Consider the following 12,182-nt stretch of genomic DNA (forward strand, 5'->3'; position numbering starts at 1 on the left):
CAGCCCGGGGGCCGCCGGGGAGGGGCGCCGGGAGGCGGGGTCTGAGGCCGCACCCCCAGAGCTCGGCTCCCCAATGGCCTGGGTCCTCGGTGGGGCCGCGCGCCCCGCCCCTGCTACGAGACCCGCCTGCCTGCGGCTGGGGTCCCCTGGGGCAGGGCCATATAGCCACATGGTGGCCCCAACCCGCCATCAGTCCATATAGTCCAATATTCCACCTGCTGCTGCCTGGGACTGGACCATCAGTCCATATAGTCAGATAGCTCCCTCCTGTGCTAGCCTCCAGGGGCATCGGGCCATATAGCCCAGTATGGAACCTCCTGCCATTGCAGATCAGAACTTTGCTCCACATAGCTCATCTTCCACCCTAGATCAGCTCATTGGTCGCTATTGTCTGCCATGCCATGCCAGGTCGGGCCATCAGGCCAGAGTCCAGCACCCTCCTTTCTGCCCTGCAGGATGGAGCCGTTACCGGTCTGCTGGCCCACTGGCCTGCCCCCTGCTGCGCTGCAGACGATACCACAGTGACGACCACCGGACAAGAACCTAAACAGTCCAGAACAGAAGAACAGATCTGGCCAGCTCGTTAGGCAGCTGCATAGGGGACCAGGCCTCAGACCTCAGTATCCAGAGCTCTTCCCTAGTGGATCTGACTTACAGGTCCATACAGTCCAATATCCTCCCATACTATATAGCCTGTTGCTGGTCCATATAGTCCATTGGCCTGCCATACTACCCCTCTACTCTGATATAATGCGACCTGATATAACAGGAATCCGGATATAATGCAGTAAAGCAGTGCTCTGGGGGGCAGAGCTGCGCACTCAGGTGGATCAAAGCAAGTTCACGGGGTTTCACCTGTAACATGGTTAAGATTTTTTGGCTCCTTAGAACAGCGTTATATCGGGGTAGAGGTGTATATAGACTGTTGCTGGTCCATATAGTCCAGTATCCCATGTCTTGTCGTGCCCTATAGATTATTAGGGGCCCATATAGCCTGGTATCCCAGCTGTATTGGATGGGGCCATCAGTCCATCGTCCCTGCAGCCCGTCAGAACAAACCAGTCCAAAATGAATTTTTTTTAAATGAAAACTCATTTTCAATTTCACCCCGGCATCAGCTCAGCAGAAGGAGAGGGGGGACTGGACCAGGCACTGAGACCCCCCCCAGGACCTACCCCTTGCATTAGATCCCAGCCTGCTCCTCCTTGGGTCTCGCTGCCCAGGGCTTGGCACCAGCGTCTGCTCACACTGCCTGGCACAGAGCGATTGCCTGCTTCAGTTTTCTTCCTGAGCTGCCCCTTTTTATTATATATGTATTACAGCGGTGCTGAGAGCCTCAACCGAGATCCAGGCCCCGTCACGCCGGGCACTGCCCAGACCCCAGCTGAGATCAGGACCCCGTCACGCCAGGCGCTGCCCAGACCCCAGCTGAGACCAGGGCCCCATCACGCCGGGCGCTGCCCAGACCCCAGCTGAGATCAGGGCCCCGTCATGCCGGGCGCTGCCCAGACCCCAGCTGAGATCAGGGCCTTGTCACATCGGGCGCTGCCCAGACCCCAGCTGAGATCAGGGCCCCGTCATGCCGGGCGCTGCCCAGACCCCAGCTGAGATCAGGGCCTTGTCACATCGGGCGCTGCCCAGACCCCAGCTGAGATCAGGACCCCGTCATGCCGGGCGCTGCCCAGACCCCAGCTGAGATCAGGGCCTTGTCACACCGGGCGCTGCCCAGACCCCAGCTGAGACCAGGGCCCCGTCACGCTGGGTGCTGCCCAGACAATCCGTCCATATTTCCAATCTAAAAAGGCCAGACAGACCCAGCGGGAGAACAGCAGGTCACTCTCATTTGACAGAGGGGGACTGGAGAGAGATGCAGGAACAGGCCCAAGGCCCCACAGGAGAATCTGGGGCAGAGCCAGGAACTAACCCTAGATCTCCTGGGTCCTACCCAGCACCTCGGCCGCCAGCCCATCCTTCCTCCTCATCCCTTCTCAGCTCTGTGCTGCCAAGCCCCAGGGCTTGCTTCCCAAACGGGCTAGTCTTTGCACCTCCTGGGCTTCCCCTGGGACACCCCTAAAAAGATCCCGGGGGTCAGGCCCATGGGAACAGGCTCCCTGGGTCCTGGAAAGGGGGCATCAGCGCCCCCTGCTGCCTCGCTCGCTCAGGAAACACGTCACAAGGGACACAAGGGGACAGGGCAGGGACTGGGCCCGTCCCAGCTGAGGGCTTCAGGTCCCTTGGAAAAGGGCGAGTCCCCTGCTCATGGGGGAGCCAGGCCCTGGCAGCTCGGGCTCCGCCGTCTGGAGCCGGGCACCCCATTAGCCCCCCACGCAGCTCAGCTGCAGTGGACCTTGGGGGGGCCCCCAATGCTGGGGTGACTCTCCCTGAGGCTGGTGCCAGGGGAGGAGACTCTCAGAGCTCTGAGTTCCACCCCGGAGCAGCAGCTGAGCCGGATGCCCACACGGGTTTGGGTTTTGCGATGGAATCGTCCACACAGCCTCTGGGTTCAGCTGCCTTCCAGCTCCCGGGGGGTAGAGTGGGCCCCTCCCGGGAGGGAGAGTGGGCACTCTTCAGGGAGGGGTTGTGCCCAGTACCCACATCCCCCCCCGTGATGCAGCCCCCCCCAGCCGGAGGGAGCAGGGCTCTCTGCTGAGGCTGATGGCAAGGGGGTGCCAAGCCGGGGAATGGTTTCTGGGAGGTGGGCACCCGCCCCACTAGGAAATGGGCTGAGAGCTGGAGCAAGGGAAAGGCCCAGAGAGTCCAGTGCTGCTGCTGGGCCGGAGAGAGGAGGTATCGGAGCTGCCCATGCTCATCATACCACAGAGACAGTGCGGGCTAGTGTGTGGGGCGCTGGGCTGAGACTCAGGACACCTGGGTTCTGTTCCTGGCTCTGGCACTGCCCTGCTGGTGACCTTAGGCAAGTCACATCTCTCTGGGCCTCTACTTCCCTGCCCAGGCTTTGGGTCTTTAGGGAATCGCTCTCGTGCTGCATCCACACAGCACCCGGCACTGGTGGGCCTGGATCTCGGTTGGGGCCTGGGCAGTGCCCAGCACTGGTGGGCCTGGATCTCAGTCGGGGTCTGGGGAGTGCTTGGCACGACAGGGCCCTGATCTCGATTGGGGTCTGGGCAGCGCTTGGCACAACAGGGCCCTGATCTCGGTCAGGGTCTGGGCAGCGCTTGGCATGACAAGGCCCTGATCTCGATCGGGGTCTGGGCAGCACTTGGCACGACGGAGCCTGGATCTCGGCAGGGGTCTGGGCAGCCCGGCACCAGAGGGCCTGTATCTCAGTCGGGATCTGGGCAGCACCCGGCACCAGGGAGCTCGGATCTCAGTTGAAGTCTGGGCAGTGCCCGGCACCAGGGAGCTCAGATCTTGGTTGGGGCCTGAGCAGCGCCTGGCACCAAGGAGCTCAGATCTCAGCTGGGGTCTGGGCAATGCCAGGCACCAGGGGGACCCCAACGCTGCTCAGGGATTCTAGATGCTTCTGCGAGAATCTTCTGCAGGAAATGGAGTCTGATGCATGAGCTCCCATGGCTCCAGCTGCCGCCCGCCTGCATTCCCCGGCTCGTGCCAGGCTCCCACGTCCCTCCGCATCCAGCTCCACAACAGGCTGCCTTTGATGCCTGGAGCCACGCATCAGCGCCTAGCAACATAGCCCGGTGCAGAGGAGGCTGGATACCAGCTGGGACCGGCCTGCCCAGCACAGCCCCCCATTGTCCTGGCTGCCGAGGTCGCCCGGGCCGGGGCTGGAATGTGCCCGCCCGCATGGATGGCTGGGGAATTCCTGCTAGGCCAGGGCCCACGGCAAAGCAAGGAAATTCTCCTGGCCCAGGCCACCCCCTCTCCTGCCCCTTCTATCCCCCCATCTTTTCCCAATGCCCCCCAGTTCCCTCCTCCCCTCGCCCCAGGCACCCCCATGTGCTGACAGCCCCAGGGCTGGGCTCTGCTTCCCTCTAGGAACGACCCCCCAGGTGCTGAGCGGGGGCAGCAGTTTGGGGCTAAGCACCGAGAGGGGGTTCGCTGGACTCTTGGAGGGTGGAGAGGATTCCTCCAGCCCAGCCGAGCCCAGCGCCCAGGGCAGCTGTGGGGCAGATCCACAGGAGGGCACAAGCACCGCCTGTCCCAGTGCCCAGGTGTGCCAGGGGCCTGGCGCCTCCTCCGACCTGTCGGTGGATGTGTGTCACTTCCCCTTTAAGGGGCCAGCTCACCTGTGGGTGCAGCTCCCTCACCTGGCCCAGGTGACGCAGCGGGAGCCAGGAAGGAGGAAGCAGCAGCAGCAGGGAGCCCTGGCCAGTGTGCACAGGCCCGGAGGGGGCCAGGCTAGGGCAGGATCATGTCAGCCTCTGCTGTCTTTGTCTTGGATCTCAAAGGCAAGGTGAGCCCTGGGCCCTGCTGCCCCCCAGCCTCCCGCCCCCGACCGGCTCGGCCTGGGCAGCTGGGTCCAGGCTGGGCAGAACGGGGGGGGGGCACTTTGCAAATGGTCCCTAAAGGGAGGCTGGAGAGACCCCCCCTGCATGCTCTGCCCTGGTCTGGTGCCACCCCAGGACCAGCTCTGAACAACTATCCCTGGAAACCAAGGCACTGGCGGGGGGAGACCACAGAACCAGCTCCAAGAATAGAACCCAGGAGTCCTGGCATCAGGCCCCTGCTCCAAGCACCAGACCCCCCTCTCCTCCCCTCGCTGGGGGAGAACCCAGGAGTCCTGTTTCCAGCCCCCCCATAACTACACCCCACTCCCGTCCCAGAGTCCTGGCTCCCAGCCCCACTGCTCTGACTAGCAGATGAGATGTGGGGAGGAGCATGCTGTGAAGGGGGGGACATCCCACTCCACCTGGGGTCCCGGGAAGGTCATGGAATGGCCACAGCCAGGTGGGACTGGCAAGCCCCAAGGCCATTGGCCCCAAGGCCCAGCCAGCCCCAGCTCCCATCCGGACGCCCGGCTCCAGCTCCACCAGGGGCAGATGGGGAACAACTTGTCCCAGAAAGGCCTCGTCCCACCCTGACTGAGCTCTGGGTGCTGCTTGCCTGGGCTCTGGAGGGGCTGCCAGGCTGCTGGGCCATGGGGGGCAGAGGCTGCGTGGGGAGCCTGGCGGGGGGGGTCCCCTGAGCGAGGAGTCCACCAGGCCACTCGCCTGAATGAATGAAAGGCCACAAAGTCCTCACCCCCTGTTGGAACAGGGCCAAAGCCTGGCTGTGGGGAGCGGGTGCCCCTGGGGGCAGGGCTGGTGCTCCCCTGGGGGGGTTTCCTTGGGACTGTCCCCATGTGCCCCCAACCTCTCTGTCCTGCAGCCGCTGATCAGCCGGAACTACAAGGGGGACGTGAGCATGGCAGAGATTGATCACTTCATGCCGCTGCTGATGCAGAAGGAGGAGGAGGGGGCCCTGACGCCCCTGCTGACCCACGGCAAAGTCCACTTCCTCTGGATCAAGCACACCAACCTGTACTGTATCCTGCCAGCGCCGGCTGCCGCCCCCCCGCCTCACTCCCGCCTTTGCAAGTCCTGGCGCCTGTGATCTCCTGGTGCCACATCCCCAAACTTCCGGCGCTAACCGACAGCCACCCGACCCCTCTCCCCCAGTGGGTCCTCCTGGGACAGGGGTGGGTGCGAGGGCAGAATGTGGTATCCTGCCCCCAAGGTGACCCCCCCTTTCCTTAACCCGCCCCACAGTGGTGGCCACCACCATGAAGAATGCCAACGCCTCGCTGGTGTACTCCTTCCTCTACAAGGTGGTGGAGGTGAGGGCACGGGCGGCGCTGGATCCAATGGGGGCACGTCCTGCTGGGGGGATGGGCTGCAGCCTCGGTGTCACGTCCGCTGGGACCCCCACTTGGGCTGAGCACAGAGGGGTTGGGAGAGCCAATGACGTCTGCATGGGGAGGCAGGAAAGCCTTGGACATTGGAGCTTTGTGTGATCCCGGAACTGATCCACTTGATTCCCCCTCACCCTGGGACTGTCCAGCTCCAGGGGATCCCAGAACAGATCCACTTGATCCCCCTGCCGGCCTGGCAGTGCCCAGATCTGCATGATCCCAGAACAGATCCACTTGATTCCCCCTCACCCTGGCACTGTCCAGCTCCAGGGGATCCCAGAACAGATCCACTTGATTCCCCCTCATCTCCCTGACCTGGCAGCACCCAGCTTTGCGTGATCCCAGAACAGATCCACTTGATTTCCCCTCACCCTGGCACTGTCCAGCTCCAGGGGATCCCAGAACAGATCCACTTGATCCCCCTGCCGGCCTGGCAGTGCCCAGATCTGCATGATCCCAGAACAGATCCACTTGATTCCCCCTCACCCTGGCACTGTCCAGCTCCAGGGGATCCCAGAACAGATCCACTTGATTCCCCCTCATCTCCCTGACCTGGCAGCACCCAGCTTTGCGTGATGCCAGAACAGATCCACTTGATTTCCCCTCACCCTGGCACTGTCCAGCTCCAGGGGATCCCAGAACAGATCCACTTGATCCCCCTGCCGGCCTGGCAGTGCCCAGATCTGCATGATCCCAGAACAGATCCACTTGATTCCCCCTCACCCTGGCACTGTCCAGCTCCAGGGGAATCCCAGAAACAGATCCACTTGATTCCCCCTCATCTCCCTGACCTGGCAGCACCCAGCTTTGCGTGATCCCAGAACAGATCCACTTGATTCCCCCTCACCCTGGCACTGTCCAGCTCCAGGGGATCCCGGAACAGATCCACTTGATCCCCCCTCACCCTGGCACTGTCCAGCTCCAGGGGAGCCCAGAACAGATCCACTTGGTCATCCCTCTCCTGCCCCCAGCCCCCGTGCCTGGCATGGCTTCGCCTAGCTGGCAGAGTGGGGCCATGGGTTATTCCTGGGGGAGGGAGATCCCACCTTGGCCCCTGGGAAGAGGCGGGCAAGCGAGGGGCATCTGAAGTGGCTGATGCTCCTGCCCCTCTCCCAGGTCTTCTCCGAGTACTTTAAGGAGCTGGAGGAGGAGAGCATCCGAGACAACTTTGTCGTCATCTACGAGCTGCTGGATGAACTGATGGATTTCGGGTTTCCCCAGACGACCGACAGCAAAATCCTGCAGGAGTGAGTAGCCCGGCCTGGGGCCAGTCGATTCACGCGGCTGGGCCTGAGGAGGCAGTGAGTGAAAACAAGGCGAATGGAGAAGCTCAGGAAACGGAGGCTCACACAGAGACGAGTTTCCTGCCGGATTCGTGGGGCTGGACGTCCGGCCTCCGGGGCTGGGGGGGTAACCGAGATCTCCAGCCAGAGGCAGAGTGGGCAGCAAAGGCCATGCCTCAGGGACGGAGACGGGCTCGTTTAACCGGGCGTTGTCCTCAGGTACATCACCCAGCAAGGCAACAAGCTGGAGACTGGCAAATCCCACGTGCCCCCCACTGTCACCAATGCCGTGTCCTGGCGCTCCGAGGGCATCAGGTACAAGAAGAACGAGGTTTTCATCGATGTCATCGAGTCTGTGAACCTGCTGGTGAGCGGAGAGGGGCTGGGGTGACAAGGGAGACGCCCCCAGCTAGAGCGGATGCCGGCTGTGCTCCCTGCCCTGGTCGGTGGCTGCCTGAGCCCCCCATCCCAGCCCGTGCCCGGCCACCGGGTCAGCGTGGGAGAGGGGAACAGGGTCCCTCCACTGACCGTGCTCCTGCCCCCAGGTGAACACCAACGGCAGCGTCCTGCTCAGCGAGATCATGGGCACCATCAAGCTGAAGGTGTTTCTCTCCGGCATGCCTGAGCTGCGGCTGGGCCTCAACGACCGCATGCTCTTCGAGCTGACCGGGCGTAAGTACCTGGGGGTGCCCCCTACCGGGGGTTAGCTCCTTCTGCCTGAGGCAGAGAGAGGGGAGGGGCACCCTGTCTGGAAGGGTGGGGCCATGCTGACTCCACGGGTTGCTCCCCACACACACTTATGGCAGAGCTCCCTCTAGCGCCTTGAGTTATTGTAGGTCCTACGTAAACTGTGTCTTGGTTTTCAGCTAGAGCAGATCTTAACTGTCTGCAGGGCTCCCCCCATCCAGTTGCACCCCCCAGCCCTTCTGCCCCCTCTGCTCGGCATTCCAGGTGGCAAGAACAAGTCGGTGGAACTGGAGGATGTCAAGTTCCACCAGTGCGTGCGGCTCTCGCGCTTCGAAAACGACCGCACCATCTCCTTCATCCCACCCGACGGAGACTTCGAACTCATGTCCTACCGGCTCAACACACAGGTGGGCAGAGGACCCACAGGGAGGGCCCCCACTCCTGTCTGACACATGAGATTGGAGGGAATATGGTTGAGTGGTTAGAGCAAGGGGCTGGGAGCCAGGACTCCTGGGTTCTGCCCCTGGCTCGGGGAGGGGAGTGGGGATCCAGTGGGTTGAAGCAGGACTCCTGGGTTCTGCCCCTGGCTCGGGGAGGGGAGTGGGGAACTAGTGGGTTGAAGCAGGACTCCTGGGTTCTGCCCCTGGCTTGGAGAGGGGAGTGGGGATCTAGTGGGTTGAAGCAGGACTCCTGGGTTCTGCCCCTGGCTCGGGGAGGGGAGTGGGGATCTAGTGGGTTGAAGCAGGACTCCTGGGTTCTGCCCCTGGCTTGGAGAGGGGAGTGGGGATCTAGTGGGTTGAAGCAGGACTCCTGGGTTCTGCCCCTGGCTTGGAGAGGGGCGTGGGGATCTAGTGGGTTGAAGCAGGACTCCTGGGTTCTGCCCCTGGCTCTCCCAATGATTCACTGTGGGCCCTTGAGTGACTCCCTCCTGGGCAGCAGCCAGGGCAGGGCTGCCTGACTCTCTGTTCTCCCTCCCTGTGGGAAGGTGAAGCCCCTCATCTGGATCGAGTCGGTCATCGAGAAGTTCTCCCACAGCCGCGTGGAGATCATGGTGAAGGTGAGCCCCCGGGCTGGGTGCGGGCAAGGGGAACCTGCCACGACCGGGCCCAAAGGCACCTTGCTCCTTTGCACCCACCCTGGATTTTCACACTGCTGTGTCCGATCCCCCTGAGCTAACGGGGTGTGGGGACTCCCCTTGGCCTGCACTGAGCCCCCCAAAACCCCCAGCCTCCAAGGGAAATGAACGCCAGGAGGGGCCTAGCAGGTAGGACACTCTTGTAGACTCATGAGACCTGGGGTCAGTTTCCTGCAGGACCCTGAGTGTGTCACTCCCGCTGCCCCATGCCTCAGTTTCCCCATGTGTAACATGGGGATAACGTGGTCTCCCTCTGGGGGGTAGGAGGGTGACTGAGTGGCTCGGACAGGAGACCTTTCTGTTAGCCCTCCTTGGGCTGCAGGGCTAGTGTGCTAATGGCTGATAACAAGCCCCACCAATTAACTCCTCTGTGCAATAACTCTGTTGCCTTCCTGGGCGAGCAGCAGGAGGGGCTGATCTCCCCCCAGCCCCAACCCCTGCTCACGGGGTTGCTGAGGTGTGAAAGGGGAAGCCTCTGACGCTGCGTCCCCCACTTGCCCTGGGAAGGCAAAGGGCCAGTTCAAGAAGCAGTCGGTGGCCAACAGTGTGGAGATCTCGGTCCCTGTCCCGAGCGACGCCGACTCCCCCAAGTTCAAGACCAGCGTTGGCAGCGCCAAGTACGTGCCTGAGAAGAACATCGTCATCTGGAGCATCAAGTCGTTCCCGGTAAGAGCAGCCTCTGCCCTCCCCCCTATACTGGCAAGGGCGGGGAGCCAGGACTCCTGGGTTCTAGCCCTTGCTCTAGGAAGGGAGTGGGGTCTAGTGGTTAGAGCCACAGGAGCTACAACTGCTGGATTCAATCCCTGCCTCCAGGAAGGGAGTGGGGTTTAGTGGTTAGAGCCACAGGTGCCGGGAGCCAGGACTGCTGGATTCAATCCCTGGCTCTGCCACTGACTTGCTAAGTAACCTTGGGTGAGTTACTTGCCTGCTGCCTGTGTAGTCGAATCGATCCCCCAGGCTGGCCGGCTGTTCACAGAGAGGTGTGTGTGTGAGGGTGCCCTGTGGCAATCTGCAGCCTCAGTTTCCCCCTGAGGGCTGCACTCGTCTCCACAGGGTGGGAAAGAGTTCCTGATGCGGGCCCACTTCGGGCTGCCCAGCGTGGAGAAGGAGGAGGTGGAGGGGCGGCCGCCCATTGCTGTCCGCTTCGAGATCCCCTACTTCACAGTCTCAGGAATCCAGGTAGGCAGGAGGGGTCGGGGGGTTGTATGGAGTGAGGGGGTGTAGCTGACTGTAGCCCCACTGCCATGGCACTGCCTGGGAATTAGCTCAGTTCCAGCCATCTGAGCACCTTCTGCTGCCTCAGCTCCCAGTGCCCCTTACCTTGGGGTGCTGCCCCCCAGCGGTGCCCCTACACTCTGCCTCTCCCCTCCTAGGGGAACCCCCCACCTCTAGGCCCACCTTGCCTCAGTGGCTACTGCCAGTCGTCACCCAGTCTCCGCTCCCTGGGGCAGACAGTCTGTCATGGCCGCTTATCATTGGTGAGGGGGTTGGACCAGCTGCCTCTGCAGCCCCAGGAGCGTCCTGGGTCTTTAACGAGGCCTCAGCCTGGGGAGCTGCCAGGCTGGAGTGAGCCCGAGCCCTTCGATCCAGGCCAGCTATGGCCTGATTGGGTGTGGCCCCAGCTGTGGCTGCTTCCCCAATTTCCCCCCCCCCATCAGAGTGGGGTAACTGCCCCACTGCAGAGGGGCTGGATGTGGGGAGGTGAGAATTAGGGGATGTGTGGGGGCAGCTGGGGAAGCCCAGGGGCAGGGTGGGCAGCCAATGCCTCCCTTGGGAGGGGGGAGATCCACCCCCCCCCGCTTACGGCTTGGGGACACTCTGGTTCCTGCCGGGGACGCGCCCGCTGTGTGGTGGTTCTGTGTGCGAGCGACTTGTCAGGGGAGCTGGACTCGGGATGGGAAGCCCCGCCCGGGGCTGCAGCTCAGCAGCTAGGCGTGGGGTTCATTCCCCCTCCTCTTCCCTGAGCCTGCGACCCTATCGCAGAGTCTGGGCTGTCTGGGGGGGCTGGGGCTAAGGGAAATGCAGCGACTCTGCAGATGAGCTGGAGACGCAGGGAGGCCAGGCCTGTGCTTTGGTTTCCCCTGTATGACAATTCACCTGCTCCCAGGGGACTGATGCTTGCGGCGTGCCCCTGAAGTCTCTGGATGGCTGAGGGGCCAGAAGGGAAGGTCCCGGTGACTGGCAAGCTGGAGGGAGGCTGGGGTGCTGGGGGGGCGGGAACGTCCCCACCAAATAGCCACCTGCCTTGTGACTTCCTCCCCCACCCCCCAGGTGCGCTATATGAAGATCATCGAGAAGAGCGGGTACCAGGCGCTACCCTGGGTGCGATATATCACCCAGAGTGGGGGTGAGTCACCTGGGGCTGCCCAGCTGGGGGGTGCTTTGGCGGGGTAGGTCCCCTGGGGTCTCCCCTCTCAGCCCTACATGGGGGAAGCCCCCAGCCATGGGGGTGGGGTCGACTGAGGACGGGCGGATTCCGGGAAGGGTCACAGGGCTGTGGTGCACTTGGCGCTGGCGTGATCCACTTGGACCATTACGATCCCACCTCACCCCCCACATCTCCCTTTCTCGCTCCAGATTACCAGCTCCGGACCCAGTAGGCGCCAGCTGAGCAGCGAGGGGTCCTGCCACCCCCGCGCTGGAAGGAGGCTGCAGCCCCTGGACCGCGGCGAGCCCCTTGTGACTCTAGAGAGGCCCTTTTAAGAGAATTTTGTTTGTGTGTGTTTCCCCCTGGGCCGCTGCCCTCTGGCCTGCCTCAGGCCTGGTCCTTTCTGCCAACTTCTCTATCAACATATAAAGAAAAAAACGAACCTCACTTGGCTCTGAGGATGGTTTTGGTGCCAGCTGCCAGGGGGCTGGAAGGTGCTGCTGGTACCTGGGCGGGGCTTGCAGAGGGCCACATTCTGCCCTCGGTTGCTCCCCATTGCAGTCAGTGGGGCTGGGTGTGCGTCCGCAGCCAGGATCCCAAGGGAGGACGACAGAGCTGGGATGGGATCTAAACCCTCCTGCCTCAGGGTGTGAGCCAGTGGGCCAGGAGGGCACCCCGGGGCCGAGGAATCGCTGCCCTGCAGGGCGCTGGGTCCCTCCCTCTCAAGCAGGAGTGGTGGAGACAGGATTCTGGCTGCTGTGGGCTGGCCTGTTCGTACTGCCTCCAATGGCAGCTGCGAGGTGAACCCCATGCGTCACCCCTGCTACGGAGCAGGACGGAGGCAGGAGGCAGAGAATTCTGCCCCGTCCCCTGCCAGCTCCAGTGCCCAGGGCGAGG

General features: G+C 62.8%; 1 protein-coding gene across 1 annotated transcript; it reads left to right on the forward strand.

Moving 5' to 3' along the window:
- Positions 1 to 3,962: 3,962 nt before the first annotated feature.
- Positions 3,963 to 11,716, forward strand: AP1M2 (adaptor related protein complex 1 subunit mu 2). The gene is made up of 12 exons (XM_032780452.2): positions 3,963 to 4,375; positions 5,290 to 5,446; positions 5,670 to 5,737; positions 6,929 to 7,059; positions 7,315 to 7,462; positions 7,641 to 7,767; positions 8,047 to 8,189; positions 8,768 to 8,839; positions 9,425 to 9,583; positions 9,971 to 10,096; positions 11,189 to 11,264; positions 11,495 to 11,716. Exons 1-12 carry the CDS (start codon positions 4,334 to 4,336, stop codon positions 11,515 to 11,517), a joined length of 1,272 nt encoding a protein of 423 aa, XP_032636343.1. The 5' UTR covers positions 3,963 to 4,333; the 3' UTR covers positions 11,518 to 11,716.
- The last annotated feature ends 466 nt before the right edge of the window (positions 11,717 to 12,182 follow it).

Source organism: Chelonoidis abingdonii, chromosome 26, assembly GCF_003597395.2.
Source record: "Chelonoidis abingdonii isolate Lonesome George chromosome 26, CheloAbing_2.0, whole genome shotgun sequence".
Classification (NCBI taxonomy): domain Eukaryota; kingdom Metazoa; phylum Chordata; order Testudines; family Testudinidae; genus Chelonoidis; species Chelonoidis abingdonii.